This window comes from Rissa tridactyla, chromosome 4 (assembly GCF_028500815.1).
Source record: "Rissa tridactyla isolate bRisTri1 chromosome 4, bRisTri1.patW.cur.20221130, whole genome shotgun sequence".
Taxonomy (NCBI): domain Eukaryota; kingdom Metazoa; phylum Chordata; class Aves; order Charadriiformes; family Laridae; genus Rissa; species Rissa tridactyla.
In genome coordinates, this window is record NC_071469.1 from 22,011,470 (window position 1) to 22,029,034 (window position 17,565).

Consider the following 17,565-nt stretch of genomic DNA (forward strand, 5'->3'; position numbering starts at 1 on the left):
AAGCATCATTTTTGTGCATGTGTCAGTTAAGAACTACAAAAGCAAATAAGATAACTTTTATACTAGCTGGAAGAGCATAATTTTAGCAGTAATGTAGGGAGTATCGCTGCCTACCCAAAAAGCCACTTGATCCACTTTAAATTTCTTCTTTGTTCACTCTCTGTACAGAGATTTTCTTTTAAGCCAAGAAAAAAGGTTTTGTGGAGGATTAAGTGACTATCTGTCAGGTATGCATTATCTTGTATGAAAAACTAGAAAGTGTTTGAAACCTAACTTAGCCTAGCTGCTAAGTGCTGGCATTTTGAAAATACATGGAAAAGCAATTATCTAAAAAAAATAATAAAATAAAGTGGCAATAGTCTGAATGAAGAATGTTATTTTAGTGTTCTATTAAGACACAAATCTGAAATTAAGGTTTTCTTCCAAAATGTACAGAATTTCGGTAAAGAATGAAACTACATACCCGTTTTTCACTTAGGAGCAGAAGAACGTTCCAGCGTGGAATGAGTAACAAAACTTAAGTTCTAAAACTTAAAGTAGAGTTTATGTGCTGTTTAAAAAACATTGTGAAATATGTAACTTTAAATGTCTTTCAGGCAGATTACGCAACTCCCATTTAGTCTAGTAGGTGCTTTGCAATTTCAAATTGAAGGAGTTCAAAGTCCTGACGTTGTTCCAAGAAAAGCTACGAGCACAGGAACTTTGACATTAGTACTTTAACGCAGCTATTTTCAAGTAAAATGCCCCTGAGAGAGATAAGACAGCAGTTATGTACCCAGTAATCCCTTCTATCCTAGTCTTTGCTATGTATTCACATTATAAGATAAACAAGACCAACATAAATTGTAAATGGTTTTTATTTTTGAGCTAGTCAGGTTCCGAAATATACTGGAAGTGAAATATACTTAAAGCAAAAGAGCTTTCTGGTTGGAGTCTGAAATCAGGTGGCTGTCATGTGAAAACTAGACTTAGCTAGCTTTCACAGCTCTTTTTTTGTGGCTTCTCCTATATTCCACACCCTCTCCAAGGATATTGCTCTGTTAGAGTCCAGGATCCAGGCTGCAATTTGGTCTAATCTCCATCACGGGTCACATGCTGAATCAAAGCTTGAGGAACCCGGACCAGTTCTGTGCTCATCATGGTGCCATTACCTGTACTGGCACAGCTGCAGCGAAGCACAACCTTGCCAGCCTTCTCCATGAAGTTGTTTCTCAACTGGCTGTTGTTTTTCAAGAGGCTGGCTTTTTCTCAGTAGAAAATTAACACCCAAAAAACCAACCAAACAAAAAACCAAAAAAACCCCAACTAGTTTTTCTGCATGTAATTTGATTTTTATCGGGTTACAAAATGTATGACAAGCACAACAAAAGAAAACCCTCCTTAGAGTTACTCATGTAAAGGACTTGTCTATGTAGAAATTGTTTCCTCTATCTGTTTTTCTTTTTCCACCGTAACATAAATAGGAATAGCACAGGAATATGGCTTTCATGTTAGTAAGTGAGGAGGCGTGGATGGAAGCCAGTCCATAAGTGCCTCCGTTTTACATATACAGTGCTCACAGCTGGAGATTTTACAGTGATGAAATCCGTAAGAGAAGGATTTATGTAAATGCTTGACATAAATCAAGACACTGTATGACCAGCTGTCCACTGTATTAGAACACAGTGTTAGCTATCCATCGCTCTCCGAATCTGTTGATGTCTTTTTGCATAACCCACATTAGTCTCAAAATGAATTGGTGGTTAAATAAAGAATAGAAAGTAAGATGAAATTCAAAAACATTGAAATCCTATGAAGTATCACATTCTTTATGTGTGAGATACTACTGCTCTACTGGAAATTACTTTTGTTGCAGTTTTCGAAACAACTTTGACCTGGAGATAACTGCTTTCATGTTTGCATGGTTAGGAAACGCAGGCAGAATATATTTGAGACAAAAAATCACTGTTTTGTGCTTGCTAACAAAAATGCATTTTCAAAAGGATACTTTAATATCTGTCATATCAGATGCTTTCCTCGTGTTTATTTAAGATACTGTTCTTACTCTGTTAGTTTTCACTGAAAAACCAGAATCTATTTGAATGTGAGGGGAAATCATTATTCCCTCAGATATTCAGAAAAAAATCATCCGTCAACAATGCTTTCTCTTTCAATCCATGTGTTGCGTGTTTATTGCTCAGAGTTGTGTCTTAACATCAAGAGTTTCAAATAAGGCTCCTCTGTGAAGTTACGGGTAGAATACATGGAGGACTAAGGTGGATATAAACATGAAGGAATCTCTTTTATTCAAGATAATGTCAAATAACCTTTGTAATAATTAGTTATACAAAGCGTTATACAAAGACTAATGTTAGTATCTGAGTTGATCTTGAATTTTGAGAATTTTAATAATTTGCAGTTGGAATTCTGACTCTAGCTCACTTTTTCAGAGAAGATACTTAGCATTTTTTAGCCCATGTACAAGCCTTGCTGATTACGGCTGTTGCTTGCATTTGCAAGCATCAAATTCAGGGTTTTGGTTTTGTGTTGTGATGGGTTGGGAAAAAAAATGGTATTGGAGCCTTAAATTGGGGAGGGAATATTTAGTGCACTCAGGATCATACAAGTTAAAAGGCACTCTGAGAGGCCATCTGGGTCGAACCCCTGCTCAAAACATCGCCCATGTTTAGAAAAGCTTGCACAGAGCCTTGGCCAGTTGTTCTGCATGTCAAATTCAGGTTCAAATTCTGATGAAGTTTGGGGCCTAGGTGTTTTGTGGACAATATTGATGAGATATATCACCTGAATGTCTGCTGCACTAACTTACAACTAACTAAGTCTTTCAAGTTTCTTTCTGTTAATACTAATTTTTCTCTGAAGGGCAGTTAGTTGCTGTACCTGGATGATAGTAATTTTCACCAAGAGAAAGATTTTTGTTCTATGAATGTGGCATTTGGCCATTTCTTTTAAAGCTTTAGTAATAGTTTAACATGGAGCTTTTCAGTATTTTGAATTACTGGTTACTAATTACGAAGGTTCTTTTTTCATATTGAAATCCTGGTTTTGAACTGATTAATAATTATAGAAGCTGCCAGTTCTTAACTGCAAAAATGTTAATTGACCCTGTTAACTTCAAAAGGAGGAAAATTAGCAGGTAGGAGGACTAATTTGCGCTACATTTCCTTATGATAGTAGTAGAAAGTGATTTGCTAGGCGTTAAGGTAAGTTTGCCAAGGGAAGAGTGCGTGTATTTTGGTCACAGTGGTGATAAAAGGAACTGTCTCTTGGAAGAACTAGGAGACTAATTATCTACAGAGCTTTAAAAAGAGAAAAAAAAAATACTAGTACTAAAGGATGATCCATCTTTATTTTAAATAGTAATAACTAATAATAAGCTATTTTTGCAAAGGTTACCGGATTACGTTGTTTGACTCTTCAACACTATCCTTTTAAGCTGTAGGCAGTGTTGTAGCAATCAAATTGTTGTAGCAATCAAATTGTTCTAGCGTGTTTGTATTCCAAGGTCAGTGAAGACTAGTACGGTGCTAAGAAAAGCTGAATACCGTGCAGGTGTTTGAGGCTGTGCGTGTCTGTGTTCATTTGTTACTGAGATTAAAAGTATTTGAAAACTCATCAATTCTTTGAAAGTGTCCATTACTCAAATTATTTCCTTGTCATTGTCCAGGCAATGTACAAAGTTGTTTTTAATTTTTTAAGATAAATAGCGGTATTAGACTGACCACCGTGAGTATTCACTGCTGTGAATACCTTGGAGACATAATAGACGTTACAGAAATGCTAGCCACCAGTTGAATCTTGAAAGGCAGGCAAGCTTTACTTTCATGTATTCAAGTGAATACTGGAAAATTCCCCTTCCCACCTCCTGATTTCCACATCCTTTCCTTTTAAAATATGTAACCACCAGGATAATGCGTTATATACAGGTTGCCCAGAGAGGTGGTAGATGCCCCGTCCCTGGAAACATTCAAGGTCAGGTTGGACGGGGCTCTGAGCAACCTGATCTAGTTGAAGATGTCCCTGCTCATTGCAGGGGGGTTGAACTAGGTGACCTTTAAAGGTCCCTTCCAACCGAAACCAGTCTATGATTCTATATCAAGGAGTGCTTGTAATTATTTTTTTGTTGTTGACGTGCAGGCATTTTGGTGTTTGTACTGAAATAGGGTTTTTTTGGGTTTGGTACACCCCTTAGATCTACCTTTTCTGCCTCCCAAATTCTCCTTCCAATGCTGGCCCAGTGTCCCAAATGACCTTTTTTTGATACGCTGTATTTTAAGCACGCAAAGGTGAAAGTAACACTTCCTTTTCTGGGTGTGTGATAGTGCCCTTGTGCATTTTATTTCTCTCCAGTGCATAGGCATAGTGTGTATGTATAAATAATTTTGACAAAATTTCAGTGTCTTTTTGTTTACCAAATCCCCACTTTACTGCAGTGTGGGTATTTTAAAGCAGAGTTTCTTTGGCAACAAGTAGCTCCCTGGAGATTACATTCAAACAGATGCATGTCTGGTAAGCAACTTAGCAGTGAGGTAATCTCATTTATTTCACTGTGATATTTTTAAAAGACTATTGGCAGGATGTTTTAGGGAGGTGGTCTTATGTTCTGCTTTGTGAAAGAAGTGTTGCGGTAAGCCTCATGCTTAGGAAGGCTGCATAAATTTTTACCCACAATGAATGAACAGCAGAGGAGTATAAAGAAAGGTGATTACTAATAAATATTCTATAAATATGAAATATAAAACTATAAATATATAAATAAATATAAATATAATGCTTGTGCATTTCGAAGTATTTCTACGGGCTTTGCTTTCCAGAAAGTGTTGTCCCTATTTGTAGATGCAACTCACATTTTGTGTGTTGTATGTATTATGAATTTAGGGAGTTTTGGCTCTCTTTCCCTGCCTTTCTCCAAGTTAATCTATTGAACACTGCTTTGTTATTAATTTGAAGAGTATAAAAATAGAAGACAGCTTAGTAAGCATTTTCAGAATTGCCATTGTGTGCAAAAGATGAAAGGAAATCTTGTCCTCCATTCTACTTTGTTTTAGTACAACAGTGTGATAGCAAATACAAGAGTTGGCAATAAAAGGACTCTTATTAACTATGCTGATGAATAAATGTCACATAAACAACTTAAAGTAGTGGAAAACCGTGTGTTTTTCCAATTTTAATATCTCTAGCTAACCAGAAGTGTTGGCTTCAAAATTAAACATCTCCAGGGGTTACCAAGAGAGTTACAAAACCAACAGAGGTTTGATAACCTCTTATTTTGTTGTTTTTTATTTTTTATTTTTATTTTCTCTTCTCCCTCCCCTGGTTCATTTTTGCTATTGTTTTTCACAATGTATTTCTGTTTTCATTCTACTGTCCAATATATTATACTTTGGCTTTTGTGTTGGACAAGCATACAGTGTCTGTGAGTCCCCCCTTCCCACTTTATAGGTGTTGCCCCTAGTTTGCTTTCGTTGCAAAGGTGGCTCTCTTGCTCCTCACACCCTTTCTCTTCTTGGCTGTCACCAGTGGGAGGGCTGAACCACACGCAGTGCTCAGGGTTTGGCTCTTGTTTGTTGTTGCTCAGCTCTGTCTCATCAAATATTTGATCTGTCCCTTCAGATTAGCTCTTTGGGTTCTACCAAATGTTACACTTCCATTGATTCATCCCAGCTGTTTTGTTGCTGCTTAAAATATTGCATCTTATCAGAGTATACTTCCTTTGTGGTTTCTGCTGCTGATTTCTGACCTTTGAATTTTTAAGACAGGTTGTAAAACCATTCCCATGTTGGTCACTCTGCTGAAGTTCTCCATGTTTATTAAACTGAGTGGCCTCCTAGGTCTTCAGTTTGGTGTTCTAAACAAAATCACTGTTGGTGCTGCACATTCTTTCTTCTAGTTCTGTAGGAGTTTTTATATTTTCTTTTTAATATAGATAAAATAACTCTTTAAATTTTTGACCATACAAATTGACTAATATGTAATATAATATTACATACTTACCAGAGTAAATTCTATTTACTTTATTCCCTCTGTTAAGTTCTTTCCCTATTAAAATTTCTGGCATGTTTAGCACTTTTTTTCTTGTGAATTCAAGAATGGGCTTTTTTTGTTTATCAGTTTCTTTGTCACCTTCTTAATCTGCCCCCATTTCTTCCTTTGACTAGATCTCTGCTTAAAAGGCAAATATAATAGGAGGAAAAGGGCAAGGTTTCTAGTGCACTCTGTCTCCAGTTACTGGAGAAGTCCTTTTGGGAACTTAGTCTTTGTCCCTTAATAGTTGAATCTGGTACTTAGTGTATACACACACATGTACATAGATGTGTTGTATGTATACACTTACATAAAAGAACATTCTGAGGAGGAGCTGAGGTGGTAGTGCCAAAAGACGCAGTAAACAAAATATGTAGTGTCCTGACACTGTAGTGTTACCTGCTCTCATCTTCCCCACACCTACACCCCTGGCGTGCATTTTTCTTGTTTGCTTTTTGCTGGTTCAGATACCTGTTTGGCTCTTCTGTGGAGTCTTGTCATTCTCCAAAACAGCAGAAAACGAACAGCAAAGACATGACAGCTTTCTGTCATTTTAGCGAGGTGAATTGATTTATTGGAAGGTGTGATAATGGCTGGTGTGCCTGTGAGAAAAGAGGCAGGACCATGGAACTAAGAATAGGAAGATGTGAAGAAGGAACAATGATGGAAAAAGGGAACAAACCCCGAAAGAATGGGGAGAATGAGACCTTCCTTTTTAGGTAGTGAACCATTAGGTAGACTCAGCTACCAGTGGAACCACAGTCTAGGCAGTAAGTGTTTTCATTTTCAATGCATGAATGCAAGAATTGCTGCTCGATTGGGCTGTTTCAAGTGCTTGGGCTTGTGTAGCTGTAATGGCACACTGAAGATGTTTCATTTATAAGTCCAGACATCAATCAAGAACCTTCAGGCATCAAGCAAGCATGATCTTCTGTAATGAATTTGAGATACCTGGAATTTTTCTTTCTGCATGAGTTAACAATGGGTGAAATGAGAAGTGCATCATAACAGTTTTTTTTTTTTTCTTTTTATTAAGCGTGCTTAAAAAAAGAGTAGTTTAGGTTCTGACAGGAAATAAAGGACTTCCTACCTATAATTCAGAAAGTAATACCCAGTAATAATCAATGTTTTGTGGAAATTATACAGTACTGTGAGAATATTCAGAGTATAAATATGAAAGGAAGAGAGGGAAACCTGAGAGGGAAACCAGAACTGTCTGAAGTTGCAACTGTGTTGCCTTTTGGAGATAGATACCTAAACTTTACCAGGATGTTTGCTTGAGGTGTCTTGTATTGCATTAGATCCATCATTTTTCCAGTTGTGGATAAAATTATGCTCACCCACCCTTAAACCTGAGGGAAAACAGACACAGACATTAGTCACAACCATCTGATGCATCATCAGTTGTGCAGAAGACTTAGCGTTGTCCATTTTGTCAGACCTTTAATAAATTTATTACAGAAAGCCATAGAATTTCAGTCCTTTTTCTTTTCTCTTTTTTTTTTTATGTCATCTTTGTAGGGCTGCGTAAAACAATTGCTCCAGTATAACAAATGGCATGCCATAGTACTAGGATGTTGTTCTGTTACTGCCAAAGAGTTAATCCCTTGATTTGTCAAATTTCTTGCTTTTTTGGCTCATATAGTAACTTGATTCAATGTAAAATAACTTCTCTTAAATTAAAAAAATAAATTACTCTTAATTGTCTGAAAGTTATTAGCTAGAGTGTATGGCTTTAAATTGTTTTTTTTTTGTTTGTAAACATGTCAGTCATACTGAAATTACTGACATGCCACTGTTCTGATTGGCACGTGTATCAAGAGTTTTGCCTGCCCTTACTCCTTCCCTTTAGAACAAATACCTTTCCTTGCTTTGCTATTTGACTTCTTGGGAGAAAACCCCAAACTTTAAAACTTAAAATGTACTGTTGAGTTTACAAACGTTGCATTTCTTGTTCTGAATATAAATACAGAGAGAAAGGGAAAGAGAATGTGTATTTGGGAAGTGGGCTCTTCAAAAGCAATTTCTGTTTCATCACTTTGATCAAGCAGTCTAGATTTCATTGTTCTTTGTTTTTCTGCTTTTAAAACATGAATATTTTTTAAGTGAGATATAGTAAGCCTCAGTAATGAGGTAATAGGCTGGTGTAAGTAAGTTAGCATGTTCATTGGAATGGCTCTGGATATATTTTTCTCTCTTAAATAGGAGAAGTACTGACGAAATTGCAGGGCAAGTGAGGTTTGTTCTAAGCTCACTAAGCAAAAAATTACTCTAATTCCATTTTTCATCTATAAAAGACAGACTAAATATTTGGGGGGTTAATTGAAATGCCTGATGAACAAAGCCATTCTCACATTAATGGAGAAGATATTATCAAAATATGCTGTAAATATAAAGTAAGTCAATCTTATCAATCTTTCTGAGGTTAAATTTAAAACATTTCTTTTGTAGCCTGTTTTGAGTATATTGTGATTAAATCTTACTCCCTTTGTTATGTGGAATAGTGTTTGATTTTTTCTTATATTTTTTTTTTAATCCTAACATCTTTCAAATATAGACTTTTTCTCATTGAGCAGTTTATTTCGTTTTTTCTACTTTTTTCCTGGTGTATGTTTAAAAACAACAAGATAAGTATTTGTCTGGGTTGTGAGATTTATCTGAAGCACTAATGCCAAAGCACTGTGTTGTCAGATGCCAAACAATGCTTTTTAAAACCAAGAGACTCCTTGGTGGTGATGGTGACAAATATGCTTGTGCCAAAAATTTGCTTCTGATGGCCTGCACGCTTGTATTCAGGTCTTCTGATTCTGCATTGAAAGTCTGTCCTTACTGCCGCTTCATTTTCTTCTGGCACTTTCCTTCTATTGTATCTACAGTTACTGATTTCTCTCTCTCTGTTGAGGGGTGAGCACCTTTGCATAGATGCAGTTAAAATATTTTCATTATTTTAAACAGAAAAGCTGCCTGAAGTTTTCAGAGGAGCATAAAAGTTGATCTTGCACCAGAAAAAGCAATTAAGTTCTAACATAAATTTTTGGGGTTTAGGTTGTAAACATATAGACAAAAGGATGCAAATAAGCCCTAAGGGCATCAATTCGTGTAGACTATTAAGTAGTAGATTGTACCTCTAAATCCTGATTCTCGGTCTTTAACTGGTATGGTGCGACTTAAAGAGTCAAAGTAGCGGGGGTTTTTCTTGAAGATCGAAAGCAGCAAACATTTTAATTAGCCTTTAAAAACTAGGAAGGTGCCGTTCAAAGGGCTTGACTCGAACATGTTCTGATGGAAGGTAGTCATATAAACACACACAGGTAACTAGCAGTGTCTATCTGTGGGCTGTCTTTGTCTCCTCTGAAATTACTGAAAATGCGTCAGCACTGAGTGCATGTTAATGTACCTTAAAATTCCTTGTCTTGAGAATGGAAGGCATCTCAAAGTCGTTTACAGACACTGTGGGACGTTGTTTTCTAAGTTAACCTGCCCTTTTGCTCTGGCATTCGATCAGCACAGGTGGAACTGCTAACATGAAGGCACATCGTAGTGAAAAGCAGGTAAAAGTCGTGTGCTTCCTAGGCTAGGCAGGAAAAGTATGTGCCAGAATAGCCGCCACCCTCTTCTCCCCTACGTTACAAACTCTTCACAAATACAGGAAATGTACTTTGCTAAAAGCAGTGCAGCGATCTACCATATTTTTCATGGTATATTTTGCTTCATTACTTGGCTCTCAAAGCATTTAACTCAGTTTTGGGGTGATTTAGATTGTAGTTTTGAAGTGTATTTTATTAGTAGTACACTTCATGTAGAAGATGCTCGACGAATCTGTATTGTGTTTGTGTTCACTTGTGCAGTGGATCAATGTTAAATGCTTTATGAAGCAAAAACTAATTCTATATTTTTAAGTTGTTTTTTTTTCTAGTATGGTCTTACTGCTTTTTCCATGATACAGTAGAACTTCAGTCACAAGTTTCAGTACCTCGTGGATGCTTATTAAAACTGTAATAGGTAACCAATAACAACCTGCCATGAAGTTCTTAAGGACTTTTAAAAGTTGCATACTTTTTCATAAAGTATTTTTTTATTCTTGTAACACATCAAAAGACATAAACGTCATATGGAAAAAAAATGCTAATTCCTAAAATTTCATAAAGATTTAAATTACTGTGATTTGAAGTTCTACTACATAGTACATGTTTCGCTTGTACTGGGAAATCGGTGTTTCAAGCTGACAAGTTTTTGCTCTTTTTTGACAATTTTGCAGTTTTTTGGCAAGTCTGTCTGTTTGGGTTTTTAAATCTTGTTATGAGGACACATCTGTGACTTTGCAGTACAGTCCTTGAGAGAAAGCTCCGTTCATGGGAAATATGCACTTAGAGCAGAGGACTTAAAGCTGGGATTCCAGTGGTCTGGTTTTGACTCTCTAAAATATTTGGCATGTGGTATTACAGAATGGTATGTATCTTGGCTTTTCAAAGGCGCTGAAGGTATTGAGCTTCCATTGAGTTCAGAGGTTTTCTTAAAATTTGCTCTACTGACTTTCTGTACTTAACTTCATTGGTATATGAAGTGGGTGTAATATTCATTAGCTATTAAGAGGCCTGCCTGCATGAAATGTATAAATAAATATAATCTTTCATGCAGTTGTTTCCACGTTAGATGTATACACAAGATTAATTTTCTTTAAAATGTAGTGACTGCTCACTCTATGGTCAAGCTGTACTGTAACGTGGACTTTTTATAAGCAATCATTATTTCTTGTGTGACTGGTGCTTATTTCTTTTTAACAAACTGGTGGCTGGCTTTGCCATAACTTTCAACCTGTCCATACAGTTTTTGTTATTTGGAAATGCCAGTTCTTTTTAAATGAGCTTTTTTATAAAAATGCTTTAGAAGTTGAACTTGTGCCAGTGCAAGATGTCTGTCTGTGCTGGAGACTAAAGTTTCTGAAATATGCTGATAATCCTTTATTATATAAAACAGAACAGAGATTACTTCTGTCATGTAATCTGAAGAGTAAAATAAATGAGTAGGTCTCTAGGTAAAGTGGTAAGAGTTCTTGCATCAAACACTCTAGTTTTGGGTATTCTGCAACTAAATTTAAAGGAAGTGTGTAAAAAATGCTGGCATTTTTTGAATTTTTACAAAGTTGCAATTCAGAAGACCAGTATTTTAAATATATATGTAAACAGAGACATCAGAGTAAGGAAGGCAATTTCAACGTCAGCTTTATAGTGCAGTGCAATAGTGCTTTACTTATGAAAAGCTTACACAATATGTAATATTTCTTTTCACTTTTGAGCCCATGATAGGTAAATGTTACATAGCTTGTGCATAAAATCACATCTTAAGATAATGCAACTATATGACATAACAGCAATGTTTTAACACAAAACGCACTTTTGATCAAATCGTTTTGTTTTGCAACTAAACTTCAGAGAGTGAAATGACCGTCCTGTGTAATATGTTGAGGTTGCAGAATTCAGTTGTTCAGCTCAGCAAAAGGCAAGCCAGTCCTTCACCAGTTCAAAGACAAACTGCATTAATGTAAAATAGAATATCCTCAACTGCTTTTAAGTGTAATAAAAAACCAGATAGCTGAGATAACTGATACAGTGATGAGAAAAATATAAAGCTATAAGGTCATTCAAAATAATCTGTTGTTTGAGAAGAAAGTTCAGATCTGCTAAAATTGTTAGTGTGAGCAATGCCCCCTCTCTGAGGGTCCTGAATCTCTGCAAAAGCTGTTTAAGCAGCAGAAGTGGAATAAGCATGGATGAAGAAACTTGAGTTGCAGAAGCCACACCAAAAGCCAGCTGGAGTCGAGACCAGAACGCTGATCCCTGAGTCCTCTTCTGGCCATGCAGTGGGCCTTTTGCTCTGTTAGTGCTCTTTCCTCTCTGAAAAGGAGTTTAAAATTTTACATTACTTTCATTGAGGATTACAAGATTTACTTTTTTTTTTTTAATTTCACTATTTTAAGGTGCCAATAGGCAGCTAAAATGGAATGTTTGGGTGTTGTTTTTTTTTTCTTTCCAAAGTTTACACTTTGAAGCCTAATATAACTGAAAATTACAACCATTATAGTAGTGAGACCGACATCAGTTTAATTTTTTCCCCTTCTTGGGGTGGCCACTTCTTACATTTTTCCTTGCTTTCTCTTGAACTATCTACTGATAATGAAAATCTTTCTTTTTTTCAATAAACTGTCAGGGAATGTTGTTATAGTAGTCAGTGGTAGGGTTCCTAGATGAATATATATCTCTCTCTCTCTATCTCACAGAAAGGTGATGATGATATGCAGGGGAAAAAATGATAGCATGGATTTTAACAACTTCATAGAGTAATATATTAAGGTGTTACTACATCCAAGTTGGAATACTGTCAAATTCTATGTTTATATACAGGAACTTGACGAGAGGAGTTGGTAGATTTAGAGAGTTACTAAGAGCTGTCGAAACAAGAACTACACAAAATCTGCGAATGGTAAGTTATATTAAACCACATTCCTATTGCAGCATCTGAATTTTAGTAGGCAGGTAAAGCATAGATATAGTGGATGGGTTAGAGACAAATAATCGGATACACAGAATATTGATCAGGATGTTATCCACCACTTTATAAGGTTACACTTCCTGGCTTAAGTGAATGGTTAAAATAAAAAGGAATGTTTGATACCCAGTCTCTCCCCTATTTCTCTTTCCTTTTTGTGGTTATGGTTAAAACCTAATTGATCTCTGACTGACCATACTTTCAACCTTAATCATTATTGCCCTATTTATGACTTACCATAGTTTCGCCAGGGTGTTGTTTCATGTTTTTGTAATGTAATGGGAGTGAGGACAGAGTGCAGTGTCTTTCTGTGTGTTCTAGTAAGTTGGAGGTTATCAAGTTGTCATTTCTTTATTTCTGTGATAAAGCCTCATAAAGGAAAACAATAAAAGCAAAATCATGCAGACTTATTTATATTGTCATAAAACCTTTACCAAAAGTGATGTATCTTTTTTTGCATCTTTATTATATAAAAGGAAAAGGCTTATATCTTTTGCTCTAATGTCATGATTTTCAAAATGTCCTAGATTTGTTTCCTATTACTAGGCCCTTAAAACTTCCAAAGTAGTAATAAGGAAGGTAATTGGTTTCTTAATTCACCTAATAACTGGTTCCTAGTAAGGATATTAAAATTATTAAATGATGGACTTTCAATGGAGAGGGATAATATTGCAAGCTTTAATCAAATGAAAGATTAAGTGCCTCTTATGATATAGGAATGAAGGTGTAAGATACAGACCATACGGTGCTGTTCGTGGCTTAAACGTTACGCATCTTTGCTGGGAAATACTGACAATTCTGATGCAAATGTAGATCTTGCTTTCATTCTACTGCCCTGGTACTAATTTCTGAGTTTTTATTGTCATGATGCATAGTTGTGCAGCTTGTATGCACGTGTATTAAACATTAAAGAAGAGATTAACCTGATAGCTATGGATTATAGGATAACTTCAGAGCTTTGAATAATATTTATGTAAGTATTTCTACACTTAAATATACAGTGCCAAGAATAGTTGGTGAAAATAAACCTTTTCATGCTGATCTACAACCTCATTTCACTCTTGCTGAGCCTTACCAACAGTAGCAAACACCAGCACCTTTGTGTGCAAGTTGTCAGAAGCCCCAGTCAATTGGGGTTTGGATTATAAGTGTCTGTGGTGGATTGACCTTAACTGGCTGCCAGTTGCCCACCAAGCTGCACTCTCACTCCCTTTCCTTAATACAACGGGTGAAAAATCGGATAGAAAAGCTTGTGGGTCAAGGTAAAGACAGGGAGTTTGCTTACAAGTTACCGTCATGGGGAAAACAGACTTGGCTTGGGGGAAATTAATTTATTGTCAATTAAAAGAGAGTGGGATGGTGATAAACAAAGACAAAAACTAAAACACCCCACCCCCTTTCCCCAGGTTCAACTTCAGTCCTTCATTCCTGACTCTTCTACCTCCTCTCCCTACCCCCCCGCTCCCTGACTGGTGCATGGAGGGTGGCGGGTTGTGGTGAGTCCATAACAGTTCCTCTCTCTCTGCTGCTCCTTACTCCTCACGCTTTTCCCCTGCTCCAGTGTGGGGTCCCTCCCATGTGCTGCAGGTCCTTTGTGGAATATCATCCTGCTCCACTGTGGTCTTCTCAGCAGGCTGCAGTGTGGATGTCTGCTCCCCTGTGGTCCTCTCCGTGGACCACAGGGAAATATCTGCCCCGCTGTGGTCTCACCCATGGAAACATCTGCTCCAGGCATGGAGAGGCAGTAGAGGTTATTGAGCACAAAAAGTATTTGAAAATATATCTGGCTGTGCTCCACTGTTAGGTGCAACAGTTGCTGTCGTTGATACTTCAGACGTATCTGGATTTAACTGATAAAATTGAAAAACTGTTTGTTATTGCCATTTTTTTTCCTTTGTGTTTAGAGACTTGAACTGGGTACTTGTACCTTTCAAACAGCGGTATGCCTGTTTTTTTGGATGTTTTAAAATAACAGAAAATATATTCTGTGTGACTGTATTCATTAGAAACAAACTAAGCATTTTTGAAGAGTTTGTATTCAGCATTTCTAAGGAAAACATTTATCTTACACTTTTACAGACGATAGCAAGACAACTGGCGGAAATTTTGTTACGAGGCATGTGTGAACAGAGTTACTGGAATCCACTGGAAGATCCTCCTCACCAGTCACCCCTAGATGATCCACTTCGAAAAGGTTCAAATATTAAGAATTACGCGCTCAGTAGAAGACCGCGGGTATACACTGGAGAAAAGTATGACTCAGTTTATACCTCTCTTGTTTCTATAATTGCAGTTGTTATGGGTAATTTAGTTTATATTTTTGAAAATGTAGAAGGAATCGGGTGATGTGAATGTTTCCCATGCTCTGTGTGTGTATATATATGTATATTCCCGGAAGAGAACTAGGGAAGTAACATGCTTTTCCAAGCAGAAGTTTGCACTGTATGCAAGAAATCTTTTGTTCTTGATTCTCAAAATATTTTTGTTTGTTTGTTTTGGGGTATATGGTAGAGTCAATATCTCTTATTATATCTGGGATACAAAAGAAAACATGAACTGTGTAGCAAATCTGAGACTGCACATTTTAAAAGTTGTGTGCTTTTTCTAGACCTCTATTCTGCTTTATCATAGAAAGGAGAGAGTTAGCAATACAGAGATTCAAATTCATCCCTGAAACACTATAAAAAACCAAAACATCTAACAGTTTCAAAGGTAGTTTATTTCTCAAGGGAGCTACCTTTTAATCTTCTTATGTTAGTTTCTCTCTATGATGCCACTGTTTTGTTGAGTTTTATTCTTTCACTGATTCAGATAAATGGTATGCTGTGGGTCATGTTTGTGTAGTGTATCCCATGGTTAATTCTAGAGCATCTTTGGTGCGTATCCCTTCCTTCCTGAAAATGTGGGGGTTTTTTTCAAAACTGTCACCATTTGTATTAGTAATAATGTGGACAGCCATTTCCTTGAATTTGAATTTTTTCTTAGAAGTTAATAGCTTGTTGTTTGTTCGTATCTGATCAAATGAAAAATGGTTTCTAAGGTAAAGTTGTTTTCCTTAGACATGCTCTGACAATGCCAAAAATACCTGTTGACAAAATTTTGCACTTTATTACAGATTTTGGGTGTAGCTTACTGCCTGAAAGTAACATGCTTGTGTCAAAGCATACTGGTGAAATGTTAACCATTTGGCATTGTCTTTTTAAATTAATTTTTTATGTCATTGATACTAAGTTTGATCTGATGAAACTTTGTTATTGCATGCTTGTTTTACATAGTCTGCAACCTTTTCACTGCTCTACTTGTATTCTACACACAAGTCCTTGTGGGATCTTGTATTTTTTTTTTTATATATATACACACACACACATAATACATTCAACAGCTATTGCTTGCTTGTTTTGATACATGCTGGAAAGCACTGTGAGCCAGAGAACTGAGAAACAGATCATAGCACTGGAGATAATGATCTAGCCAAGACTGATTTGTTGTAGCAGGACAGTGCTACGTAATGCAGATGGAGAAGACCGAAATTCGGTTTAAACTTAAGAAAAACAAATTACAGAAGAGTTTGTGGAGTCTGGAGAATATTACTGGACATATTCAAAATCTAACTGGATATGGTCCTGAGCAACCTGCCAGTTGACCCTGCTTTGAGTGGTGGGGCTGTACTAGACAATCCCCAGACGCCCCTTCCAACTTCAGCTGTTCTGTGATTCTGTGAAATCAGTGTGATCTGGGAACCTCTTTTGAGGAGCCTGTTATCTGTTCCATATGAAATTGTTGACCCTTTTTCTTCAAAGAATTGTTTTATACTTTTTTAAAATATTATTGTCCAGCTGCATTAAAACCCAGATGTTGTGAGTTCTTTAATTTCAGTCTTGTCTGACTATGTCTAGGATGTGAAGTCATTAAAAAGCAGTCTTTTGAGCTTTAGGAAAAGTTGCAGGCATAGAGTTGAACATTCAATTTGCCAAAAGAACTACTGTGTTTCTCTGTAAGTACATAATTAAAACTGTACATGCAGGCAACCTTTTTGCTGAAAAGGAAGTACCTGGTTTGGGGATCACTGTGGATCACTTGATTACTGGACTTGCAAAGTATTCATTTATTGCCCAGACATGAGGGAATCTCCTTTATGCAGAGTCACACATTTTCTCATTCAAACTGCTTGGTTTCACACAGCAAATCATAAAGAACAGGCTGTTCCTCTCCTACTAGTATATATGCCTTATTAATTAATATGAAAGCTTTTTTCCATAATGTGACCTTGTTATATGAAAAGAGTCTGCTTCTATGGTAGATTGCTTATAGAAGTGGTCCTACCTTAAATTCTGAAGAGATGCTTTGGTTTACTTTTCACAGTATCTTTATATTGTGACATAAAATGCTGTCATACTGCAGGCATTTGAGTTGTTTATCTGCATTTATTGCAGAATTCCATTAATGAATACTTTATACAGTAGCAAGCCCACATAATTACGGTGTCATCATTACTGACAAGTAGAATGGCCTTTATCTTCAAAGATTTCTAGCAGTTCTCCTTTCTTGATCCAGAATACTTACAGCAGGTTTCTCAGGCTCAGTCTCTCAGACTTATGTTCTTCATTCTCAATTCATCCTTTGTAGAAGCATGCCTCCTGGCAAAAGTGGGGCTTTGTTCAGTGTAATTTTCATGTTCTTGGGACATGCAAGCGAGGAGTTCCACAATTGCAACAGAGCATATAATAAAGGCCTTGTCTTTCATCACATCAGAGTGATGAATACCAGATCAGATAAAACATGTCTAGCCAAGTATCTCATCTCCAGCAGTTATTGATAGTAAGTACCTAAGACATTTAGGAAACTTCTTCCTAGGTGTTCGTCTGACCAACAACTCTGAATTGTACTGGTTTTTTCTAAATGTGTTGCCTGATATGTTAAGTAACCGCATTGTGTTCTTTTGGGGATGGTGAATGTGATTTGGCTGACACCATTTATGATTTTGTAGATCTCTGTGTT

The 17,565-nt window shown here is 36.6% G+C and overlaps 1 protein-coding gene across 7 annotated transcripts in view; it reads left to right on the plus strand.

Annotated features, from left to right (window-relative positions):
- TTC7B (tetratricopeptide repeat domain 7B) overlaps positions 1 to 17,565 on the plus strand; it is a 152,415-nt gene that overhangs the window by 40,849 nt on the left and 94,001 nt on the right. For 6 of the 7 annotated variants that reach the window (XM_054198205.1, XM_054198198.1, XM_054198202.1 and 3 more), the window contains 2 exons: positions 12,423 to 12,501; positions 14,647 to 14,819. In XM_054198205.1, coding sequence (XP_054054180.1) covers positions 12,423 to 12,501; positions 14,647 to 14,819 — 252 coding nt within the window. Of the gene's footprint in view, positions 1 to 12,422; positions 12,502 to 13,980; positions 14,064 to 14,646; positions 14,820 to 17,565 lie in introns of those variants that run through there. The other variant, XM_054198204.1, reaches the window with a different exon arrangement.